Consider the following 25,956-nt stretch of genomic DNA (forward strand, 5'->3'; position numbering starts at 1 on the left):
TTCTAATCATGCAGCACAGCTGATCATCGGAGCTACCGGTTCGCCCGAACCGGTAGCATTTTTTTACTACTGGTTCAGGCGAACCGGTAGCATTGTTTACTACTGGTTCGGGCAAAGCGGTCCGAACTGGTAGCTTTTCACCCCTGGTCTTGAGGTGTTACTGCACTTAAGAATGAAGGAAGATTTTCTGTATCATGGAAAAAGAACACTTCCTGCAAATAAAATAAAAACTAGCCTCATAGTGAAAGAGATTTTGTTCCTCTCTTTTGACATACTAGATTTATCTAATCATCTTGTGAAGTTTTTCTTTAGTGCAGCAGTTCTCACTCATTTTTGATCAGATTCACTTTTTATCTTCCAAACACAGCGCTCTAGACATGTGTCACTTCATCTCCTAGAAATCCTAAAAACTCACAGATACTGGGAATAAAAAGGGGCGCTCTCTCTCTGATATTCATGAGAGACTCGATTTGATGTAGCAGTTAAGGCATTAGGCTACAAACCAGGAGACTGGGGATATTAGTCCCATCATAGGCATGGAGCCAACTAGGTGACTTTGGGCCTGTCTCTCTCAGCCCTAAGAAGCAGGCAAGGGCAAATCACTTCTGAAAAACTTTGTCAAGAAAGCTCCAGGAATTTGTCCAGGTAGTCTCTGAGAATCGGACATGAATGGAAGACAAAAAATATGACAGAGAAAGGTTGTGATCTAACTCAAGGTCACTATCACTCTCTTACTCTGATGTTGTTGTTAGTTGCGAAGTCGTGTCCGACCCACCGCGATCCCATGGACAACGTTCTTCCAGGCCTTCCTGTCCTCTTATTCTAGGTGGTAATAATAATCTCAAAGATGTCATAGATGTCACTCACTTTGCTTGCACATACTCCATAACTTCTTTTTTTTTTAATTGCTAGAATTTTTTTATCATTTGTATTTCTCTTTTAAATTTTATTTTATTTTTTTTTATAACAAAAATTTTTATTGGTTTTTCAACATTTATAGGGAAAAGGGTAAATGGACAGGTATACAAATTTTGGCAGTTGCAAAATGTGACAGGCGCCCCTCCCCCCATACTCATAGTATACATTTATATATAATGCATTGGTATATAATTGATTACAATCAGCATATTAGTTCTATTACTAAATTCAATCAGATTAGACATTACAGTATAAAATCCAGATATAATTCCATTATCACTTTCGGTCAGTTTATAATAATATGATTTTCTTGTTTATTTTTGTGATCTGAGTCTTCTTGCTATTGCCCCATCTCCCTCCACTGGCAGAGCTCTGGCCCCTCCCGTGTCCAGCGTGTCCGTTGTAGTGTCTCGTGTTTTTTCTAGGAGTGTTTTGTTTTTTTCCATAAAGGCCTGCGCCTCTATGGGTGAATTGATTCTAATTCTTGTCTCCTCCCAGAATATCAGCATACCTTCAGGCATCAACCATCTAAATCACACCCCTTTCTGGTATAATTTATTCGCTAATTGCGAATAATTCTTCCTTTTTTCTCTAATCTTCTTAGGGATCTGCTTCAGAATGGTTAACTCCATATCATGGTATGTCAATGCTTGCCCCCTTTGTACACCCAGAATTTCATCTCTTGTGCTTTTTCTAAGAAATTTAATGTGAACCTCCCTGGGTACATTGTGTGTTCTAGCATAAGCTGAGTTCACTCTATAAACCAGGTCTATATCCCACCCCATCTGTTGTTTTTCTTTGTGTGTGTAGTCAGCCAGGATGTTTGTCATGATGTCCCTTATGTTTTCCCCATCTTCTTCTATAACATTTTGAAATCTAAGGTAATAGGACATTCTCTCAAATTCTATTTTCATCTGTTGGATGTCAAGATCTTTGTTCCCTTTCTGCACAGCTTCTACCCCCCCCCCCTCACCTCCTCCACCCCCCCTTCCACAAGATTCAGTCTTTGTGAGTTCTTATATATTTGGGCTTGATTTTCTTTAATTTCATCTTTCATTTCCCTTAGCTGTTTCTTGATTTCCTCCTGGCCCTGTAAAATTTGTTGAAGCATTTGTTGAAAGTCCATCTCTGTAGTCTTAGGTTGCATCAGTTCTGTTATCTTTGACTGTGTGGCTGGACTGGATGTTGCGGATGTTGGAGCAGAAGTAGCAAAGCCAGGTTTTCCAGGAGGTGGTCTTTTGGATGCCATCCTTTATAACGTTAGAAGTTCAGTCCATATATAAGATAAACAGTTAGAAAAGAAGGGTAGCCAGGTGAGTCCGGGAGCAGAAGAACCAGGCAGAAAAGAATCTCTCTAATAAGTCTGGCAATAGATAGAAAATTTCCCCTAGAAAGTTTAAAAAATACCAATCCACAAGAGATTCCTCTGGGAGACACGGAGACAAAGACCGGAAGCCTGAATTTTAAAGGTGGAGTCAGGTTTCACAGTTCATAAAGACAACGGAAGTGTGCCATCTTGCCCTGCCAGTTTTGGGCACAGAGGCATAACAAAGTTTTAAAAAGTTCCAAAAGTCCTCAAATCACAGTAATATGTAGAATTAAATTGAAAAGAAAATAATCTCAGCCTGGGTGAGGCTTCATTCGTTGGCTCTCCCCCCTCCTCCTTCCCCGGGGGCTGAGAGCAAAATTGTTCCTCGCCGCTTGTCCAAGGGGGGGGGGAAAACCCCCTCCCTCCAGCCGCACCTCCAAAATGCTCCGAAAGTTATTTTAAAAAGCTGAGTAATTCTTCATGCAGAATAGGGAATGAAGAGAGAAGCAACCTCACCGCATTGCAGCTGCTTCCTTCTATTGTTGCATTCTCCAGTCGGCTTATAGCGAGGCGCGAGGCGCAGGAATGCGAAGCGCCCTCCGAGCTTGCTCCCCGGTGCCTTGGGCGCGCGAGAGACCTCCCGCCGGCCGCCGCCGCTGCAGGAGTCCTCTGCGATGCCGCCCCTCCGGCAGGACCCCTCTGCGGGGTGTCCTGTGCCCCCCAAGGAGTGGGGAAGCCCACCGGGGAGCCGGAGCGGGCAAGGAGCTGCCCGTTGCCGCCGCCGCCGGAACCGGAACTCTCCATAACTTCTATTATAAAAGATTTGAACAACTATACTTTATAGGTTCAAGATGCATCTACATGTAGCCTTGAGTTAACGACTACAGTTGAGCCCCAAATTTCTGTTGCTAAGCGAGACAATTAAGTGAGTTTTGCCCCATTTTACAAACTTTATTGCCACAATTGTTAAGTGAATCACTTAACATGTACTTGTTTTAGCTGGTAGCAAAGTTGTTAAGTGAATCGAGTTTCCATGTTGACTTTGCTTGTGAGAAAGTCCCAAAAGGTGATCGCATGACCCTGGGACACAGCAACCATCATAAATATGAGCCAGATACCAAGCATCCGAATTTAGATCACATGACCATGAGGGTGCTGCAACAGTCATACATCTTGTTTTTTAATTGCAGTTGTAATTTGAAACAGTCACTAAATGAATGGTTATAAATCGAGGCGTTCAATTCATGCAATGAATTAAACAGGACTGGGCAGGAGGGAGTTGCTTGTTCTTTTAATTTGTAATCATTAGTAAGAGCATAGCTATTGGAAGTGGTCACTTATGCATTTTCTGTCTCCATAAGAAATTTGGTTTCTCAAGTCCAGCACACAGTTCCTGCAAGAGCCACGACAATCCTTTCTTTGGAGCAGCCAAAGAATTGCCTTTCTTTGTCTGATATTGCTCAATTTAGAAAGCAATTGAAGTATCCAGGTATCTCCCTTTTAAGAGATAATTTACGTAACGGGAAAACTGTCTCTTTTTTTTCAGCTCAAGGACATAGATCTGGGCTAATAGATTTGAATTATAGCAATCCAAAGGACTGCCAGGTGGCAGGAAAGTGATATATAAAATTCTAACTTTTGGCTGCCATCAAGTGGGCATTGGTATTTGCAGCTCTCTTAATCCACGAATTAGGAGTATGGGTGCTATCCATACTGCACCGAGGTGGCGCAGTGGTTAGAGTAGAGTACTGCAGGCTACTGCAGCTGACTGCTAGCTGCAGTTCGGCAGTTCAAATCTCACCGGCTCAAGGTTGACTCAGCTTTCCATCCTTCTGAGGTGGGTCAAATGAGGACCCAGATTGTTGGGGGCAATATGCTAACTCTGTAAACCGCTTAGAGGGGGCTGTAAAAGCACTATGAAGCAGTATATAAGTCTAAGTGCTATTGCTACTGCTATCCAAAATGGCTGACACGAGGAATTATCTGCCTATTTACATATTTGCATTTTTGACTGCAAAAAATCCAATAGAGTAGGGTTTTTTCCTATCAGTCTTCAGAATTCATTTTTGTGTTTGTTTGTGTCTGTGTATTTATTTGTATGAAGAAGCACATTCCCATTTCTCATCCTCTAAAAGTGGAAACATTTCTCAAAATATCACTTTAAAGGGGCCAGTCACACAGTCTATGACGTTTTGGATATAGCTCAGAAGATTTCGAGAAAGCAGTATCAGTGAAGATTTCTGGTGAGGATATGGTAAGCTAGACATCCCTGAAGGAGCAGGGACAGCATTACAGCAAAGATTGGTGGCCAAGGATGGATCCTAGTTGGCAAAATGTCTCCTGAGCAAGAAGAGAGCATGGGATGGTCCACATATATTCCATACATCTGGTCTTTAAATGTAGTTGGCAGGCACTAAAGTTTTTGTGGTCAGCTTGCAAATGGAGTGGCTGGAAGACAAGCAAATCCATCTATGATCACAAACATAACATAGCCTAAATCGATGCAAAGCTCAGCTGAACCTTTTTTTTTTAATTGAAAAAGTTTTATACAGACAAATTTTCCCCCTTTTAACCCCCCCATACAGTATAAATCACATACAAATACTATGCCCCCTCCCCTCCCCCCAACCCCCCCCCCCCGCAGAAATTCTCATTCAAGTATTATACCAAATACTTTACCCCCTCCCCTCCCCCCGTCTTAAAGTAAATTACTCGTTCACATATTGTACCCCCTCTCCTCCCAACAATCACAATATAAATTTCTCTTAAAGTAACAATAGCACATTAATCCCATCTTCTAAGCTAATTTAACATATATAACTCATAATATAAATTTCTCTTAAAATAACAATATTTCATTAATCCCATCTTCTAGTTTATTTATACATATATATTGCCCCGCCCTCCACCCTAACCCTCCCCCACCTCCCACTCAAACCCACCCCCCTGACTTCCGCTATACACCACTCTAACAATTCCAAGCATCCCATATATTATTTACTCTGATCATCTATCAGTCTAAACATTCTTACCTAAAGGCTACATAGTACTTCCTAGTCTGGTATTTATTCTGTATGTAATCAATCCATTTTACCCATTCCTGTGTATAATTCTCCTGCTTCTGACCTTTTAAGAAAGCTGAGATTTTTGCCATTTCAGCGAACCCCGCCACCTTCTGAGTCCATTGACCAATTGTTGGTAAAAAATCTTTCTTCCAATTGCTGAACCTTATTTTTAATCAGTTTTGGAATTAGTTTTTTACTTCATTTAAATATTAAAGATCTTCAGAATGGCAAGTTTGATGGCATTCACAGGGTGAGTTTCTTTCGATCTCTAATGAAAGAAATTTTAAGTGCAACTTTAAGAACATTTTGGGGAAATATTTGGGAATAAACAGCAAAAATGTGCTTAAAATGTTGTTTCCCTTCAAGTTATAAATGAACTAAGGATCTGGATTAGGGTTTCATAAACAGGATTCTGTGTAAACCTAACAAATACATTTACATTTATAAACTGTTTACATATTAATTTCCAATTTTAGTATACAAAAGAAAATCTTGTCATTTGTATAAATATAAATTTAAATTGTGTGTGTGTAAATAAATTTATACATATATACATATATAAATAACAGGAAGTGAGAATGTCAACTTAGAAATTATATAATTTTACAAGGTATTTTATAAAACACAGGCAAGTAATACTTTCTTAAATGAAGAAGTATACTTAATAAAACACAACAGATAATTAAAAATATTTTAAAACAGGAAACGCATGTTTGGCGCATTCTATCATTATGCTCAATTCCCAAATTACAATCTTACTTTAAATATAATCAGTTGCAGATCTAAAAACTGCTATTGAATTTATATCCTACATGAGACAGAAACAAACAACACTTCCAAGCAACCTATTACTCAAAAGAAAAATGAATTTCCTTTTTTTATCTCTATAGTAGAGCAAGAGAAATAAAAACAGGGCAGCTGGCTGTGCAAAGAAAATGGCTCAACAGATAATCTGATAATAGATAATATCATTTAATAAAACATATAATTTTAAAAAGTTACGTTCCATTTTATTAAATAGGCTCGTGTGAACATTGCTAGAATGGTTGACATATTTGCAATGTTTTCTCTGAGCTGCTTTATCAAAATTTATAATACCAATATATATTCATGCTCTTCTGAAATACAAGATTAGAACATAAAATTACTTGGATATAATCCTATGTTCCAATATACAAATAGGAGATACACTATCAGATGCATCACTCTTCTAACCGAGCTAAGAAAGGCAAAGCATCTTATAGTTAGGGGTTTCCAGTATTCCTCCACTTTTGGGGATTAACATAGTTCAGAATCAATTGATATGGATGGCAAGAATTCAGCTATCACTGCTATATTTAAGAAATCTCTCTTAGCACAGCTCAGTTTGACCTAGATCTTAAACATAAATTTAACACACTCTAATGAAATCTCATTTTTATCACCATTTTAAAATTCAAAGGAGACAGTCAGAGGAAATCTTCTTAATTTTATCATTTCTGTATATAATATTGTTTTATTTGATTGTTGTTCAGCCATCCAGAGTCACTTTTTGCAAGTTGAGAAGCTATATGCTCGTCACCAACCATATTGTAAAGTATGTGGATGACACAACAGTGGTGGACCTTATTCAGGATAATGAGGGTGATTACTGGAGGTAGAGCAGGGGTATCAAACTGGTGCCCTGCAGGCCAGATGTGTCACACACAGGCCACGCCAACCCCAGCTGCGCGAATGGGAAAAACATTGTCAAATGTCACGTGATGGCAATATGACGCTGCACATTTGACACCTGTGAGGTAGATGATTTGATGAACTGGTATAATAAAAACAGCCTAATTTTGAAAGTAGGAAAAATAAAAGAGATCATTATCAATTTCAGAAAATGCTGGTAACCTTGGTGCATTAATGATTCAAATGTGGAGGTGGTTAGTAGGATTAAGTTTTTGCATGTGCAGCTGACAAGCAGGTTAGCTTGATTGCTCAATAGTGAAACACTGGTGAGACTGGCACAGCAATGCCTGCATTTTCTGTGTCGTATGAGAAGAGCACATCTTTCTTCTCCTGTCCTTACCACTTTCTATAGAGTGGCAATTAAAAGAATTCTGCCATATTGTATTGCTGTTTAGTTTGGAGCTATTACTGTTTCAGAGAGGAAGGCTGTGCAAAGTGGAGTGGTGAGTATGGCAGAAAAGATTATTGGAAGTTCACTTCCTTCTATCTATGACATAGCATATAAGCGCTGCTTGACAGGGTCCACTGGATTGATATTGTCATAATATATTAATATAATATATTAATCAATATTCAACTGGGGGACAATATATGTATATGTGTTAGTGTTTATAACACTTCTTTTTTAATGTCTTGTTTTCTGAGACACGATTGCATATCTATTGATTATCAACAAGTTTTGAATGGCAGATGAACTTCTGAAAATGTAGAACCATAAAGTTACATTGGTAAAAGTAAAATGTAATTTTCTTCATGAATGTGTGTTGACTTTATATTTTAAAAAATTATGCTTCTTATTCATATTTTTACTCCTTCTTATAAGTACTATTTCCTTCAATGAAAACTATATACTTGTCAGCAGTTCAGTTCCTAACATCCAATTGAATGTTTTCTGGTTGTATCGCATACATTTTTCAAACTGTTCACAAGATTTGTTTTAATTTATGCATGAACATTCATTGCAACATTTTATTCTGTATTTTATGTGCACAGCTCTATATTTTACAAAGCAAATCATATTTCTTATTTAGGAGTAAGCATTATTGCGATGCAGAAAAGAACATCACATTTTAAAGTAAAAGTAATAAAATGAACATCTGGAATTAAGGAGAAATCCATAGCCCCACTCTTTGATCAGACTCAGTTGGGTAGGTGGGCAGGAAGGAAAGGATAAAGGATGCAATGTCAGCTCCATCATGTCATTCTATATATGAATGCCTGGTCTGCCCCACTACCTGATCACTTACCCTCAACCTCTGACTGCAGGCCCTATCCTTAAGACTCTAGGACCAAATTACATTTCATTTTAAAACATTTTAGCCATAGTTTTATGGACATCAAGCCCAATAAAAAATGGAGATAGACTGCAATAAGGACTATTCCAGTAATTTCATTATTAAAATTAAAAGAAAACACTTCAAATAAAATGTCTCAGCCTAAAAGGTAGTTGTTGATACTATTCTTCTCTTCTTCCTTTTCCACATCATTTCATATGGCATTCACTTTATTCATATTATCCAAGTCTCAACAATTTTTCTGGGTTGCACCTTATTCTCCAAATTGCATTCCTTGCCACTCATGGCTTTTTCCACATTTTAATAGCAGTCTTTCTTCAACAATGTGAATCATCTTAAGAACGTTGGAAAGAATCAACAGCCCTTCTTTTAATTGTGAATTATGAGTTTGTATAGAGAATATTAAGACAGATCTGTTTAAAAAGCTCCTACATTCTCCTTTTCGCTCTCTTTTTTTTTCTCTGTCTCACACAGACACATGGGATGGGGTTTGAGGGGTGTGTGTGGATATAGAGATAGAGATTTTTTTCTTGAACAACTTTAGGGGAGCAGACGCAAAAGTCATCCAATTAGATGCAGCAGACGATGTGGTCTCATATCTCATATCTGTAACTGTTTAACTAAGCATGAACACACACACAAACACAAAATCTATTTTATTACAAAGTATTAAAACCTTTAAAATGCCCAGGCAAGCCTGAATGGATAAATATGAATTGAAATGCACAGCCTTAAACAGCATTTGTTAATATGTAAAAAGGAAAAAATATTAAGAAATCTTAATTTATTTTAGAATAAGAAGCAAGTTAAAACTTACTGCTAAAAAAGATAAAAGAAGGTGATTAAGCCAATATATACCTATATTGAGAAACGGTGGCTCAGTGGCTGCTGAGCTTGTCGATCAGAATGACCGTTGGCTTATCTGAATGGTCGTTCTCTAGGCGCTGCGGGAGTGTCCAAGCATGGGTTAACTTCAGCTTGCTGCCCAAGGACTGAGTTTAAAGTTCGTGTAACCACGCCTCCTGCTCCCTTTAGAGGCCAGTTTTAAAAAATGAAGGGATAAGCCCTAGAAGGATGTTGTACCCATGTGTTCTATGTCCTCAGAGGTGGTAACATACGCACCTACGGACGACCCCAGGGCGTGGTTGGATACTCCCGCAGCGCCTAGAGAACAATCATTCAGGTAAGCCAACGGTCATTCTCCTAGGCGCTGCCTGGAGTGTCCAAGCATGGGACATACCCAAGCTATGTAGTCCCAGGGTGGGAAGAAAGAATGTCCTGGTTAGCGGGAGTCGCAATGACCCATTGCAAGACCTGTCTTCCAAAGGAAGCTTCTGAGGCAGCAAAGGAATCCAATCTGTAATTCCGAATGAATGGAAACAGTGAGGACCAGGTAGCTGCCCTGCATATCTCCTCGATAGGCGCTTGTGTGGCCCAAGCGGCCATAGTCATGGCACTCCTCATGGAGTGCGCTGCTATACGAGGAGGAACAGGCCTAGCTTGATGTTCGCAAACTAGCTTAATGCAGGCGCGCAGCCAACGTCCTATGGTGGAAGATGACACCTTCCTGCCCATGGAGATGGGCTAGAATGATATGAAGAATGATTCCGACTTGCAAAAGGAAGCTGTCCTCTTTTTGTATACCCGCACAGCGCAGCGCACATCCAATTTGTGCCAGACATGCTCCCTGGGATGTCTGGGATGTGGGCAAAGCCGGGGAGGATGACCTCCGTCCTTTTAATAAGTAAATAATTAATAAGATATTAATTTTCGGGAGAAACGCTGGGTCCAATTGCAGAATGACTCTGTCCAAATGTATAATACAAAGGTCCTCCCTAACTGAAAGCGCTGCCAGCTCTGAAATTCTGCGCGCTGAAGTGATGGATACGAGAAAGGCAGTCTTAAATGACAAATGTCGTAGGCTAATGGAACGAATCAGTTCAAATAGCACAGTTGTTAAGGTCTGCAGGACAACTGTTGGTCCCAAGTAGGGTATCGGTGTACAGTCGGGGGGCGGAGGTTGGTAGCCCCCTTTAGGAAACTGCGGACCCTTGGGTGTCTGCTGAGGGGTTGAGAAGCGTCTCTGGACAAAATGGTGGCTAGGGCAGCCGTCTGTCTCCGAAGCATGTTGGGGGCAAGGCCCTTTTCCAACCCCTCCTGGAGGAAATCCAGGATTTGTGGAATGGTTGCTGCTTTGGCATGGATGCGATGGGACTGACACCAAGAGGAAAAGATTGTCCATGTTGCATCATAGAGCCGCACCATAGAAGGTTGTCTGGATGCCTGGATAGTGCGGATGACCTTATCAGAGAAGTTGTCCTGCCTCAGGAGGTCCCCCTCAAGGGCCAAATGCCAATTGGAGCCATTGAGGATCCGGATGCGGAATGGCCCTTTGGCTGAGGGAGATCTGCTCCTGAGGTATGCGCCAGTGCTTGGTCACTGACAGGCTGACAAGGTCGGCGAACCAGGACATCCTTGGCCAGTGCGGAGCGACTAGCAGCACCTCGGCGCCCTCCAACAAGATCTTCCTGATCACCTGAGGTATCAAGGGGAGAGGTGAAAATGCGCATAATAGGTCAGGACGCCAGCAGCACCGAAGGGTGTCCGTCCCTTCTGTGCTGGAACATTGGAACCTTGAGAAGAACCGGGGACGGTGTGTGTTCTCCAGACTGGCGAACAGGTCTATCGTCGGAAGGCCAAAACTCTGGGTCAGTTGGTGAAACAGAGATGGGTGAAGTCGCTATTCCGAGTTGCTGATGGTTGTTCTGCTTAGCCAGTCTGCTGTCACGTTCTTCTCCCCCCGAGATGTGATCCACTCTCAATGACTCAAGGTGGCACTCTGTCCATCACCCTAGGGCTTCTGCCTCCTTCATCAGGGCCTTCGATTGAGTTCCGCCCTGGTGGTTGATATAGGCCTTGGTGGAGATGTTGTCCTTCAGTATTAAGACGTGGGATCCTTCAATGAACTGACGGAAGTGGCGCAGGGCTATCCTGGCGGCTCTGAACTCCAGCCAGTTTATGTTGTTGGCGAGCTCCCCCTGTGACCATCTGCCCTGCGTCATGTGCGTCTGTAGATGGGCGCCCCAGCCGTACAAGCTGGTGTCCGTTGTTATGACCAGACGCTCTGGTTCCTTGAAACCCCCTCTTCAGTGCTGCAGACTGCCACCTTTGGAGGAATGCTCACCACCTTCTTGGAGTTGCTGGCCTTGCGTCGCTGAATCAGGAGAAGTAACCACTGAAGATCCCGTGCATGCAGCCATGCCCAGGGAAGTACTGCAATGCAGGAAGTCTAGGGTAAGGCCGTGACAGACTATGTTCAAGACCCAGGCGTCTGTCATCAACTCCTCCCACCTGTTGGTGCAGAGTTGCAGATGCCCGCCTATGGGAGGGGATCGGAGATGGTCACTTATTCCTACGAAAGGAGCGGTTTGAGAACCCCCCTTCAAAAGGACTTGCAGTTACCCTGCTGCCTGTTCTTGTCCCTAAACGATGCCCTATCATGTGTGCAATCTTGCAGTCGTGAGTAGGAACGGTTAAAATCTCCAGAGGCGATTGTAGGATCCGCATTCCGAAAAGGCTGACTGCGGTAGTAAGATTGGTTCTTGCGATCAGCCTTCTTGGTGACAGCTGGCAAAATCTCGTGTTTGTCCTTGGATTCTATTAAGACTGAATGCAAAGCCTCTCTGAAGAGCTTCCCCCCTTTGAAGGGGGCGGAAGCGAGCTTCCACTTTGCCTTCATGTCCGCCTGCCAATGTCTAAGCCACAGCAGATGGTGCGATGTTACATTGGAAGCTAATGCCCTTGAAGAACATTTGGTGGCATTAAGTGAAGCGTCAGCTGAATATTTGACTGCGGCAATAATTTTGTTGATGTCCTGGCTCAACCTAGTGTTGCCAGCTGGTAATTGACTTGTAGTTTACGGAGCCAGAAAAGTGAGGCCCTGCTGAAATAGGAGGAGGAGGAAGAGGCCTTTATGGCCCATGCGGTGGCCTGATGGGTCTTATGACAGGTCTTCTCCGCCTTTTTATCCTCCGCCTTAAGTCCTTCCAGCAGATCGGCTGGAAGAACGGAGTTGGAAGTTAGGGCAACTATGGGATCATCCACCAGGGGAAGCTTTAAGAGATCCTCAATATTGCTCTCCATTGAGTAGAGCTTCTTATCTGCCCCACTCAGATTGGCCAAGGACCCTGGCTGAGCCCACTGATGCTGGATAACATCCAGGAACAGCTGGGGAGCTAGAACTAGCTTTTGGGGCAGAGAAGCCTCCTTGAAGAGGCCGGCGCCTGGGTCTGGGGATCCAGTGGTCTCCTTATTGCCTTGCTCTGTGGTCTCCTTGCTGGCCTGGCCTGCGAGACCCATCTGGATGGAGGATGTCTTGGCCTTAGTGAGGATGGCCTTGAACATGGAAGATTTAAATAATCCAGAAAAGGCAGTGGGATCAGGAGCAGGATTTTCATCTTCCGACAATTCCGGGGCCTCCTGACTACCCTCCTCTGCCTTGGATTTCTCGCTGACCTTCCTGTCTGGTCTTTGGGACCCGCCTCCTGGGGCCTGGCCTTAGAATGGCCCTGGCGAGGCAGGCAGTGACTTAGCTGTCTCATGCCCTCAGCAATACCCTGAGATATTGCGCTGGCAATGACCTCCCTCATCTCATTGGAGAGATTGTGGCCCTGGTCCTCAGCTGGGCGACGGTCCCGAGATCTAGGTGCCTGGAGTAAGGGAATCTCCTCCTCTATGAGGGAACAGGCCTCCTGTATTGACCCTCCCACTAGGGAGGGACTTGGGGATTCCCCAGAGTGGTCTGATGATAGATCAAAGTCCCCTTCCTCCAACAGGTGAGATTTCCCTATGAAAAGAAGGCAGAGAAGGCCCAGCAGGAGCCTCCACGGGGGGGGGGGGAGGACAAGCCTTTGGGCTTTTTGAAATTGTTTCTCCAGGGCCCTCTGGCTTCTCTCCGCCAACCTAGCTGATGCTTTAGACACTTCAGAGGTTTGGGCTGCTTCCCTTTTGGAGGGTTCCCGGTACTTTACCCTTGCCAGCAGGCCCTGGCCTGCTACGCTTAGAGAGAGGTGAGCCTGCTTGATCTATCTCCTTGGCTGCGCTGGTGGATGCCATGCTGAAGAGGCGAGGCAAAACCAGTCAACTCTACACCGCAGGATTGTTGTAGATGGTGATAAGGCAATAGTCAATTCAAGTCCCAAGTCCAAACAAAGGGCCTCTGTCTGGGCGAGATAGAGTTTAAGCAGGACAAAAAGGCGCCTTACGGAAAAGTCCAAAGCACCTGCAGATCCGTGCTTAAATTAAAGCAGGGTATGGCCAAAACAACAACCAAACACACTGCAGCCGCTAGGGAATGTTGTTTCTCGGGGGGGGGGGGGGGAAACCTGTCTGGAGACCGGGAACCAGGTCCTTCAATTAGTGACCCCTCCCAGCGACGATCTGCTCAGGAGTCAGGAAGCGCGGTTTAAAATGGCCCAGGAATTTTCGCGCCACTTTCAAACGGTCCAAAATGGCCACCGCGAGGCTCAGAGCGGCACCGAGGACTGTCGGAAACTGCGGAGGGGCTTTGTCAGCCTCCGCAGCTACAGGAGAGCTCCCACAGCATTCGGGGGGGGGGGGCTAACTACCTACCTGGCCCCAGGCTCGCCAGCAGCTGCTAACAAGCCCCCCTGCTGTGGTATCTCAACCGCGGGTAATGCGGAAGGCAGCCTCACTCCAAGCAGCCTGCTCCACACGAATAGGAAAGGCAATTCCAACTGATAGTCACAATCCTATGCTATTTCTAGAACAAAAATAATAAAAGGCTACATATACTATTTTACTGTTTGGAGAATCCAACCTTGTAATTAAGGACTGGAGCTCCCCAACTGCATCCTTTTAGGGCGACTGAGTTTTTTAAAACTGGCCTCTAAAGGAAGCAGGCTACATGAACTTTGAACTCAGTCCTTGGGCAGCAAGCTGAAGTTAACCCATGCTTGGACACTCCAAGCAGAGCCTAGGAGAAAGGTCAGCAGTTCGGCGGTTCAAATCCCTAGTACTGTGTAACGGAGGGAGCCCTCGTTACTTGTCTCAGCTTCTGCCAGCCTAGCAGTTCAAAAGCACGTAAAAATGCAAGTAGAAAAATAGGGGCCACTTTGGTGGGAAGGTAACAGTGTTCTGTGCAGCTTCAGCATTTAGTCATGCAGGCCACATGACCACGGAGACATCTTCGGACAACGCTGGCTCTTCAGCTTTGAAACGGAGATGAGCATCGCCCCCTAGAGTTGGGAACAACTAGCATATGTGTGCAAGGGGAATCTTTAATTCTCCCTTATACCTACATTAATCTTTTGTTACTCAGATCTGCACTGAAACACCTCTTTAATTTTACACCTTTAACATGTAAAACCATGTGAATCAACAAAACCTTTAGTATACATGTCTGGTCCAAGATCAGTGGTGTATTAACCATTAAGCAGACTAAGCATGTGCTTAAGGCACGAAGCCCAAAGGGGACACCACAAAATTGAGAAAGAAAGAAAAAACCAATGAAGATTTGTATAGTATGTACAAAGGAAGAGGTCACCAAGATTTGTCAGTGCTTAGGCTACCAGTGAGCTTTAATCCGTCACTGCCCAAGATGCCTTTATTATTTGGTAAAATAAGAGGGGCAACTGATAAATGAATTGGACATTACCTTAGCATTAGCTATGTGAATACAATAGTATATTGAATGTTAAAAAGTGCCTTAAAATATCTAAAATATTCCACATAAAACGCTCCCAGTGTAAGTTCCTCCTTACCTCCACTGAAGTGGGCTGCTGTGGCAGGGACTACCAGGGTTGCTTTGAGGTTGTGGGTTGAGGTAAAATACTAGAGGAGAGGTTGCAAGGGCACAATCAGCACTAAGTGGAATTTTAAGATGTTGCAGACTTGGAGCAGATGTAGGGGAGAACATATGTTGATGGACATCGCTTCCTCGGCAGTGGGAGAGGAAAGGAGAGGAGATTCTGATAAAGTACCACAACAGAAAGAGTCAATTTCTAAATCATCTCACATCTCTAGTCTTTTCAGAAAACAAAATCATGTTCCTGACAATAATGTATCCACTCCTAACCAGATGTATCTCCATCTTCAAAATCCCTCAAGGTTTGAGATCTTATTAGACACTGTAAACAAAAAGTACTAAAGCTATACATAAAGACCATGGCTTGTCAGTTAGTCCATATGTGTCTTAAAGCTTGATCACATAAAAGCATGAGCTCTTAAAATTGGTTTCAATACTGAATTGGAATTTACAGACTGATGACAGAGTCCTCTATATTGTCCTCACTTTTAATGATAAATCTACTTGCATTCAATGACATTTTAATGTGCCTGTCTCCATAGAGTCTATTCACTATATTTAAGTCTTCAGTGGAATGTCTTTTGTTGGACCCATGACAAATTTAGTTTTCTCCATAACTGGGGCCATAGTTTGCAATGAATTGCCGGTAGAAATAAATCAAATCTAATTTTTACTATAACTACGTGTGGATATTATTATTATTATTATTTTAATGTTGCTGATCATGATGTTAGAATTTGAGTTACACTTTTATTGTACCATGTAAATCACCTAGAACTATCAAAGGAATGGGTGCCATTTCCTTTTTTCTAATCAAATAAATAATTAATAAACCACAGGCAGTTTTCTCGCAAATGGCAAAAATGACATTTGCAACAGGACTTTTCTTAATATTTGGCCAATTGTAGACAAAATGGCTGATTTCACTTATTTCTAAAAGGTGATGTATGTATGTATGTATGTATGTATGTATGTATACATACATACATACATACATACATACATACATACATACAGGGGGGGAGAGAGAGAGAGACAAACTTTATCTGAAGGATCTGAATTGGGAAAAATGCAGATAAAGTTTTAGTCTTTACTATACTAAATACTTTATTTGAATTATTAGCCATATGATTGTAAGAGTTAAAACATATAAAACCTAAGAGTCAACATTTATTCAGTTTATGCAAATGAATACAAAAATCCAAATACACTGACTCGTTTTATAAAATATTAGGTTAAGCACTGGTTATTTTTTACTACTTCTACATTACTCCTCCATTAATTATAAAGATTAACAAAAATTAAGAATATTTATTTCAAGAGGTGAAAGCATTCATTTAGGGGAAATATCTTGTATTACTAATAGTACATAAACTGTCCTTTTTTTCTACTAAAAAACATGAGAACATGTTTTAAACACTAATTCAGGAACAAATATTCCAATAAGATTACTTAAGATACGGAAATCTATTTTCCAAAACGAGCCTTACTGAATGCGTAGAGATGGCGCTCCAAATCGCTCTCTTCTTCGTTTCATCATTTCACTGCGTGACACACTTTGCTCAACAACCAGAGATCTTAGAGCCGGTTAAATCCAATACTTAGCTTGCAGCAAAGGCCCAATATCAGTCACATATTCTATGCAGTGAACTTCTGTTCATAACTATCAGATGCTGTCCAAAAGCTTTCAAAGAAATTTTTTGAAATTTATTTATAACCTCCCGAAACAGCTAAATCATAGACAACCAGTATGAAGTACTAGGACTGTGAAGCCTGAAATAAGGACTGGACTTTTTTTTATCACACAGCCATCCTACAGCATACTTCTACCACCAATCACACTGCAGCTCAACAAATCACTGACAAATGTTTGTTCACTTCAGCAAGCAGCAAGGAAAACAGAAACCAAGAGGGAGAAATGGCACATGAGCAAAAACATTTGGCAGAAGTCTTGCATACCAACATGAAAACTCACACTGTAAAAGTAGTACTCGGGCACTGCTCTGAGCCAGATTTCCAACAAAGCTATGAGCAGCTGCTCTTCGGATCATTTTTGATATTTCCTTTTGGATGTTAATCAGGGAACAATGCAGGGGTGGGTTCCGGCAGTCACTACTGCCGGTTTGCTCGTGGGTGCGCTGTGTGCGCAGGTGCATTGCAATAAAAATTGTTCTGAGCATGCTCAGAAGCAAAAAACAATATGGCGCCACCCATGGCGCTGCCCAGAGAACCGGGTCAGGGGCATGGCAGGCATGGGTCACTGCGGGTTCCAACGACCCAGGCCACCAAACCACTACCGGTATGGCCGAACCAGTCCGAACTGCTAGGAACCCACCACTAGAACAATGTCATGCCTTCTTATGCCTTATTCTGTATAATTTTCTTATATTAAAATACAATTCAAACCTAAATTATTAAACTATTTTATTAGACTTCCAGGAGATGGAAAATGTGTTCTGGCAGTTACGATTCCTAAAATGAATCTAGGAATGAACTGGTAAAAACAAGGGTTCAAATGCTATTGATTTTTTTGAGAAGATCACAGAATCTTTTTGAAGAAGAATCTATTTCCTCCTTTATCAATCATTCTTTCTGATTGTCAAGTAACAGTCCTAGCTACTGAGTCAAATCAATGTAAAGTCCTCGATTTACAATTGCAATTGGAGCTGGAATTTTAATTGTACGTTGTGATTATCGTAAGTTGAAACTCCCTCATGACTAGACCTCATTTTACAACGGTTTTTATAGTGGTTGTGAAACAAATCACATAGTTGTAAGGCAAAATCCATTCTACTGAATGGCCACTTTTTGCTGGAAACTGACAAAAACAAACAAACCACAAATCGCAGTCATGTGACTGTGGAATATTGCAATTAATGGTAAATGTAAGTCGGTTGCCAAGCATCTGAAAATGTGGTCATGTGACCATGGGAGGAGACGTTGTGGCATTTTACATCAGTTGGAAGTGCTTTACACTTTTCAAGACTGTTGAAATGCCAAATTGTTGTTAAACAACTGGTCGTAAGGAATTGTAATTATATACATGTCATTGCTAATCAGTGTCCTCAAATCCACCATCTGGAGAAATTTATATAAATCTATCAACCATTATAGCACATATTTACATGCCTCTGATAAATTAGAATATCTTGAGCATGTACCATAATTAGTTCATTTTTTGTTTTATTTATTATATCCCATATTTTTTATTTTTATAATTAACAAGGAAGTCAACTCCTTCCTAGCTAAATCCTTCAATTATTTATTGATAATTAGTGTCTATTATCATAACAAAGTAAGAGTTGCTCAATAGTAAGTGTTCTAAAATGCATTGTACAATTAGTTTTTTCTGCCATTAAAAACTGCTAAGAACAATATCAATCACGCTCTTCAATGATGCAGTCTTTTTTTTTTTTGCTATTCTCTCTTCATCCACATAATTAAATCTATCTTCCAGACACAGAAAACTGCATTTGCAGCTTCAAATAAATGACAGTCCCTCCACTTCCAATATAACCAAGTCACAGAGAAGTCCATAAGCAGGATGAGAAGGCAAGAAATTAATCCTGCTGTCATGATGTCTCTCAGTTTGGAGGTTACTTAGCTAATGATTGTTAATTTCTTTTTAAAGAAATTAATTCCTTTAAATTAATTTTTTTTAAAAAAATCTTTAAATAAATTGAAAGCTGTTTCAATTTTTTTTAATATTAAAACCACAAATTGACCATTGGCTTACCTGAAGGGTCCTTTTCTGTGCAGTGCGGGAGAGTCCAAGCAATGGGTTAAATTAGTCTGGTTACCCTGGGACTGAGGAATCTTTTTCCTTGACCACGCCTCCTGGTGCCACGTGACACCAGATTTTTGATGATTTCTGGATCGAGTGAAGGTAGTAGGTTGGTGATGACTTGAGAAAAGTCCGATGGTAATTGATGTTAACGAATCCCTGGGTACGATAACCCAAGGCGGGTTGGATTCTCCGGCAGTGCACAGAAAAGGACCCTTCAGGTAAGCCAAAGGTCCTTTTCCTATGCACTGCTTGGAGAGTCCAAGCAATGGTACATACTCAAGTTACATGTCACTAGGGTGGGAAGAAAGTCTGTCCAGGGATTCGGATGTGGAAACAACCCCTTGGAGGACCCGCCTGCCGAAACGAAGCTTCGGCCGATGCAAACATGCCCAGTTTATAGTGTCTGACAAAGGGCGACGGAGATGACCATGTAGCCGCCCTGCAGATGTCATCTATGGTAGCCTGGATAGCCCAGGCTGCAGTGGTGGCGGCGCTCCACGTAGAATGAGCAGTGACGTTCCAAGGAACAGCCCTGGGCTGATGTTCATACGCAGCCACAATGCATGCCCTCAGCCACCTGCCTATAGTAGCAGAGGACACCTTCTTGCCCCTGGCCCCTGGCTGGAATGACAGGAAGAGGGTCTCCGATCTGTGGAAATCTGCTGTTCGTTTAATGTATGTTCGTAGAGTACTTCTCACGTACAGCGTATGCCAGACACGTTCCCTCGGATGTCTTGGATGGGGGCAAAAGTCCGGCAAAATGATCTCTTGCGCCTTATGGAACCAGTTGTTAACCTTTGGGATGAAGGCAGGGTCCAGGCGCAGGACAACCCTATCCGGATGAACAATACAAAGGTCTTCACGGACTGATAGGGCAGCCAGCTCAGATATGCGCCTCGCAGATGTTAGGAAGATGGTTTTGAGAGTCAGTCAAAGGGAAACAGTACTCAGAGACTCGAAGGGAGGAGCAGTGAGAGCTTGCAGGAACATGGATAGTTGCCAAGTCGGGTATCGGTGGACCACCAGAGGGCATAAGTTGGAAGCGCCCCTAAGAAAACATCTGACCCTCGGAATCTTGCTGAGGGGCTCGGCTGAAGTCCCCAACAAAACGGTCGATTGAGCAGCCACCTGGTGACAGAGGGTGTTAGGAGCGAGTCCCTTGTTAAGGCCCCCCGAAGAAAGTCCATAAACTGGAAACCGGTGCTGTGATTGGATCAACGTGAAGATTGTCACACCACTTAGCGAAGCTGGACCATGTGGAGTCGTAAATCCTGGTCGTTGAGGACGTCTGGATGCCTGAATGGTACGTATCACCTCCTCCGATAGCCTGTCCCTCTTCAAGAGGTCCCCCTCAAGTGCCAGACGGCCAATTGGAGCCACTGGGGGTCCGGATGGACTATGGCCCCCTGGCTGAAGGAGACCTGATCCTGAAGGATTCACCACGGGTTGGACACCGACAAACTTACAAGCTCGGCATATCAGGACCTCCGAGGCCAGTGAGATGCGACCAACAGTATTTCCGCCCTCTCTCCAATGATTTTGCAGATCACTTGTGGTAACAGGGGCAGGGGCGGTAAGGCATATAGCAGCTCCTGGGGCCACCGGCAGTGGAGGGCATCCGTCCCCTCCGCCCCTGGCAAGTGGAAGCGGGAGAAGAACCGCTGGAGTTGCATGCTCTCGCGGCAAATAGGTAGACCGTTGGCGTGCCAAATCTGCGAGACAACTGGCAAAACAGGACTGGGGGTAGTTTCCACTCCGCACTGTCTATGATGGTTCTGCTCAACCAGTCCGCCTGTGTGTTGTCCACCCCCAAGATGAGATCGGAGCAGAGAGACCCGATGTGACGCTCACCTACTTGCCCAGGGCCTCTGCCTCCGCCATGAGCTTCCTTGATCTTGTGCCAGCCTGGCGATTTATGTGGGCCTTGGTGGCCACATTGTCCATCATCAAGAGTACATGCTGGTGCAGAATGTCCTGTTGAAAATGATGGCAGGGCGAGCCTGGCCATCCTCAGCTCTAGAAAGTTGATGCTGCAAGTCGCCTCAGCTGGAGACCACCTGCCCTGAGTAACGCGAGGTCCCACGTCCATCGTGATTACAATCCTTTCCCAAGAGCGGCCGATTGCCATCATTTGAGGGACCTTCTCACTGCTGGAGGAAGACGGACCTTCATGGTGGAGTTGCTTCTGTTGGCTCTCTGATGGGGAAGGAGTAACCACTGCACCTCCCCGGAATGCAGTCGTGCGCATGGAACCACAGAGATGCACGAAATCATCTTCCCCAGCAATTGTGAGAGAAGCAGCACCGGGACCTACCTTGGCCCCTGAATCTTGTGGGCTAGGGAGACTAAGCTGACTATCCTGTCCTGAGAGAGGGATACCCTGCAGGTGGAAGTGTCTACTACCACCCCCAGGTGGAGAAGTTTGGTAGTCAGGGAAAGATGGCTCTTTTCCAGGTTCAAGGAGAACCCGTGGTTGCGGAGGGACCGCATGGTGATGTGGAGGTCCCACAAGGCCTGTCCCTTGGACGACGATTGAATGAGAATGATGTCGTTTTGCTAAGGGAAAAAGACAGAATTGAAGACAAGGAATAAAACAGTAGATGGAAACATCACAGAACAGCAAAACAAACTAACATAAAACCTCAGGCAGGAAGATATAATAGCAGCAAGCGGTATCCAAATGATTTATTGGCTGCACTATTTAGGAAGAGTCACATAACGTGCAGGAAACATGATTCATTATTTTTCTTTCATTTGTTCACCTCGAAAGCTATTTTCCATTTATAATCTATTTACCATTTTCAAAGCGCTAATATTTAAAAAGAACCAGTTAAGTAACAATAATTAATATACAGCATGAACCAAGAATAGTTTCTGAATGGTGCTTTTTCTGTTAAATATATATATTTTTATCACAATTCTAATGGGACTTCTGGGGGGGGAAAACAAAGTGAAGCACTTTCACATTTGAACATAAATGAGTATTTAAAATTATATCCCTGAGCTTGGTGAGGTCTCATGAGATTGAACTTCAATTACTGAAACACTTAGGCAAAACTTCCAGACAGGAAAATAGATGGAAATGTGACTGAGTATGTATAGTATGTATGTATGTACAATCTTTATTGTCATTGTACTTAAATACAACGAAATTGGTTTTAACCTCACTGATGCAAAATTGTAACAGAAACAAAAAAGAAAGAAAAAGAAAAAAAACTAGCGTGTGCATGGAGTGATTGTGGTTGTATTTAAAAGTCTCACAGCCTAAGGATAGAAACTATCTTTAAACCTGTTTGTTCGGCTGGCTATACTTTGATGTATTCTGCCTGATGGTAGAAGTGCAAAGAGACACTGACCAGGGTGTGAATCATCTCTGAGTATCTTCCTTACTCTGCTAAAGCAGCGAGATCTGGCGATGTGCAGAGAAGAGCAACAAAGATGATTAGGGGACTGGAGGCTAAAACATATGAAGAACGGTTGCAGGAACTGGGTATGTCTAGTTTAATAGAAAGAAGGACTAGGGGAGACATGATAGCAGTGTTCCAATATCTCAGGGGTTGCCACAAAGAAGAGGGAGTCAAACTATTTTCCAAGGCACCTGAGGGCAGAACAAGAAGCAATGGGTGGAAACTAATCAAGGAGAGAAGCAACTTAGAATTGAGGAGAAACTTCCTGACAGAACAATTAATCAGTGGAACAGCTTGCCTCCAGAAGTTGTGAATGCCCCAACACTGGAAGGCTTTAAGAAGATGTTGGATAGCGATTTGTCTGAAACGGTATAGGGTTTCCTGCCTCGGCAGGGGGTTGGACTAGAAGACCTCCAAGGTCCCTGCCAACTCTGCTATTATATTATTGTATTATTGTCATCCAGTGGTGTCAGAGGGCAACCAATGGATTCTTGTGCCGAATTGATCACTCTGTGTAGTCTTCCTGCCTTCCTGTCCGCAGCTGTTAACCCAGCATACCATACTGTAATACAATATGTGAGGACACTTTCTATGGTGGACCGATAGAAAGAGGTCATCAGCCGTTGTTCCACCTGATTTTTTTCGCAGGACTCTAAGGAAATGAAGTCTCTGCTGGGCCTTTCCAATCACCAGAGACGTGTTGTTTTTCCAGGTGAGATCTTGACTAATAAGCACTCCCAAAAATTTAAAAGAGGAAACCCTCTCCACACAGCCCCCCTCGATATACAGCGAGGCAGCTTCCTCTCTGTGCTTCCGGAAATCTAGCACCATCTCCTTTGTCTTACTAGTATTTAGATGTAAGTTGTTTCTTGAGCACCATGCGCATACCTTCTGGACTTCTTCCCTGTATGCTGATTCGTTCCCTCCAGTTATGAGACCCTACACTTGCTTCTATGCCTATTTCTTTCTCCTCTGAGTTGCAACTCTTTGCCTTTTACTAGCACAATGAATATTTCTGCCATTTTGTTCTATACAAATCTGATGTCTTTTCTCTTGTCAGCTTGGAATTTTCAGACTAAATCAGTATCCATCAGGAAAATACTGACAGTCACTACAATTACATGTACACTCATTTCTGAACCACCTTCTGTTTACTTAAAATACATCTAACAACCAGTTTGTATTATGTAATTGGGGGGGGGGGAGGATAGTACATACTAATGCAAGTGGTAACTTGACATATTGTATATTTGACTAACTCTAGCAAAGTTTCTTATCAGAATTTAAAGTATGTCAGATCTCTAGTTTCATATCATGTTCCAATCTTTGTACCCAAATCATATAATATATCCATTACCATCTCAGCCCACATGTCTAAGTATACTGAATTATCCTAAAGAAGAAAACAAGCTAATACTATTAAAGCTGTTAAAAGGTGACGTTATTAAAATTGCTAATAAAGTACAAAATCCTACAGAATGGCTAGGAAAGACTGAGTAGATAAGGACATGCAGGAGTTAGACAAAATAGTAACATGTGAATAGAAAGGTGCAGGAAAAAATTGTACAGAAATAAAGAGATTGTAATCAAAGCCTCAGTTCCTCAACTCTACGGCTCAACTGCCTTGACATACTTATAGCATCAATATTGCTCTTAACCTATATCTTTTTCTCATAGAAATCCATTAAATTTCAATACAAAGGATAAAATCAGTATTCAGATCATGATTCTCAATTGCCATTCTTATTCCAGGATTAAGTCTTAATTCTAGGACTTTCATATAACCCAATTAGAAACAGAATTTTATTTCACTGCTAAGCAACCCCAATGACAGATAATCCTTAAATCATGAATCTGAATGAAATTGTGGTACATTTTATATTCTTCAGTGCATATAAAATGTAAAATATTTTAATTGAGAATCATATAATTTTAGAAGTCTGCATTGTTTCCTTTTCCAATTGATCCATCTTCAATTCCACAACATCACAAACAGTGGTGGAGAATGATAAATGGTAACATGCAGCAATATTAATTGTATAAAAAACTTGGGTAATCCTGAAAAAATAATACAAAGCCATAATACAAATTAAACATTTTGAAAAATATGTCTTAAATCAATAATTTTAAGAAGTTATACTTACAAGCTTCCTCTTCTAGGGAGACTAAGCTCTTTCTGTGGGAGAGAAAAAAAGAAAACCAATAAGATGATTTAGAGCAGATTATTAGAGTTGCTTGGTGAGTGAGTAGCTATTTACAGTGACTGGAATAATAAATAAAAGATAACTATCTCTAAATACAGCATTGTAAAAATGTTAGATTTTTTTCAAAGCGTATATTGACTGCATTACTCTAAATGTAACTCTTGTAAATATTCATTTTGTTGTAAGTATTTATATATTCTTTTTCAACTGTATAATTTTTTAACTGATTTACAAGTAAAAACTGTACAGCAAGGTATAAACAAATCATAATAATGAATCTTAAGGCTTTCAGTGGCACTAATTTTAATGAGTTTATTTTTCAAAGCAACTGAATCGTTTTTCGGGTTTATGCTTGCTTTAGTAAATAGAGGCATTTATTTTTGCATAAGGTTCGACACAGTTTTTACAAGTCATTTTCATAGCAAGTACAGCCCTAATACAAAATATGGAATTCAGTTTTAGGAACTTTTTTGTTACATTTACATGTAAATATAATCCTTCACCACTAGATGGTACGATTATTCTTTTTAGCAGCTGTAGAAGAAAAGTGAAAAGATTAACAGTGTTCAAAAAAACAAATCTATTCAAGTTTTAAAAATTTACTATGGAAGGGAAAATTTCATTGTTATTTAATCTTTGAAAAGTCTATCAAAATCATTTTAATACCTAATACCTGAGGATTCTTCCTCTCTTTGGTTAACGTCAATATTTTCCTCAGATTATCGTGGTATAATTTATATTTTGGAATCCAAGGAACCCCATTTGCCATCATGACTAATCTTGGCTAGTAAGAATGATTAAGATCAACCTAGATTGCTAGGAAAAGACCCTGTGTTAAATGGGTTCTCCAATAATGTCTTTTTCCTTTCTGGGAATGGTGTAAATTTGATTGTGGAATGATAGCTCCATTGCATGCATTTTCAATCTCCCTCTTGCTTCTCTTCCTCTGAATATACAAAGCTGCTCCTCTCATAATACTGTGCTCTCTGCCCAGAAGTGTTTTTCAAAGGAACTCTATCAGAGAACCCAAGAAGTTCCAACTTCTACCCACAACATTGAGAATATGATTCTTCCAAAAATAATTTCCACCCAATAAGCTATTTAGCTGCCCTTGAGGTGCAATTACTCTATTGTAATTAAAAATATAAAACTATAATGAAACCTATCAGACATAGTAAATTGAAAATAATTTCTTTGAAAATACACATAACAACAGAGGTACTCAGGTAGACTAAAGTCACACACATGTTTTCATTCTTCTTTGTGTGTAAGAATTCCTAAAAATCATTAGTGAAACCAGTATTAACAAACATGCATTTGCCTTGAATAAAGGATGATTTCCAAGATTGGCCACACATTATCAACATAAGAATTCTCAGTGCTGCTACATATATAACCAATTTCATAAAGAAACATGTCTGCAGAGAGTCCT

At 41.7% G+C, this 25,956-nt stretch overlaps 1 protein-coding gene across 8 annotated transcripts in view; it reads right to left on the reverse strand.

The window, feature by feature from the left end:
• MAST2 (microtubule associated serine/threonine kinase 2) overlaps positions 1-25,956 on the reverse strand; it is a 165,331-nt gene that overhangs the window by 61,399 nt on the left and 77,976 nt on the right. For 4 of the 8 annotated variants that reach the window (XM_081948304.1, XM_081948302.1, XM_081948301.1 and 1 more), the window contains exons 4-5: positions 24,465-24,496; positions 15,083-15,289 (exon numbers count right to left, since the gene is read on the reverse strand). In XM_081948304.1, coding sequence (XP_081804430.1) covers positions 15,083-15,289; positions 24,465-24,496 — 239 coding nt within the window. Of the gene's footprint in view, positions 1-15,082; positions 15,290-16,616; positions 16,878-24,464; positions 24,497-25,956 lie in introns of those variants that run through there. The other 4 variants (XM_081948307.1, XM_081948306.1, XM_081948305.1 and 1 more) reach the window with 2 other exon arrangements.

This window comes from Natrix helvetica (genome assembly GCF_964273705.1).
Source record: "Natrix helvetica genome assembly, chromosome: 3".
Taxonomy (NCBI): Eukaryota; Metazoa; Chordata; class Lepidosauria; order Squamata; family Natricidae; genus Natrix; species Natrix helvetica.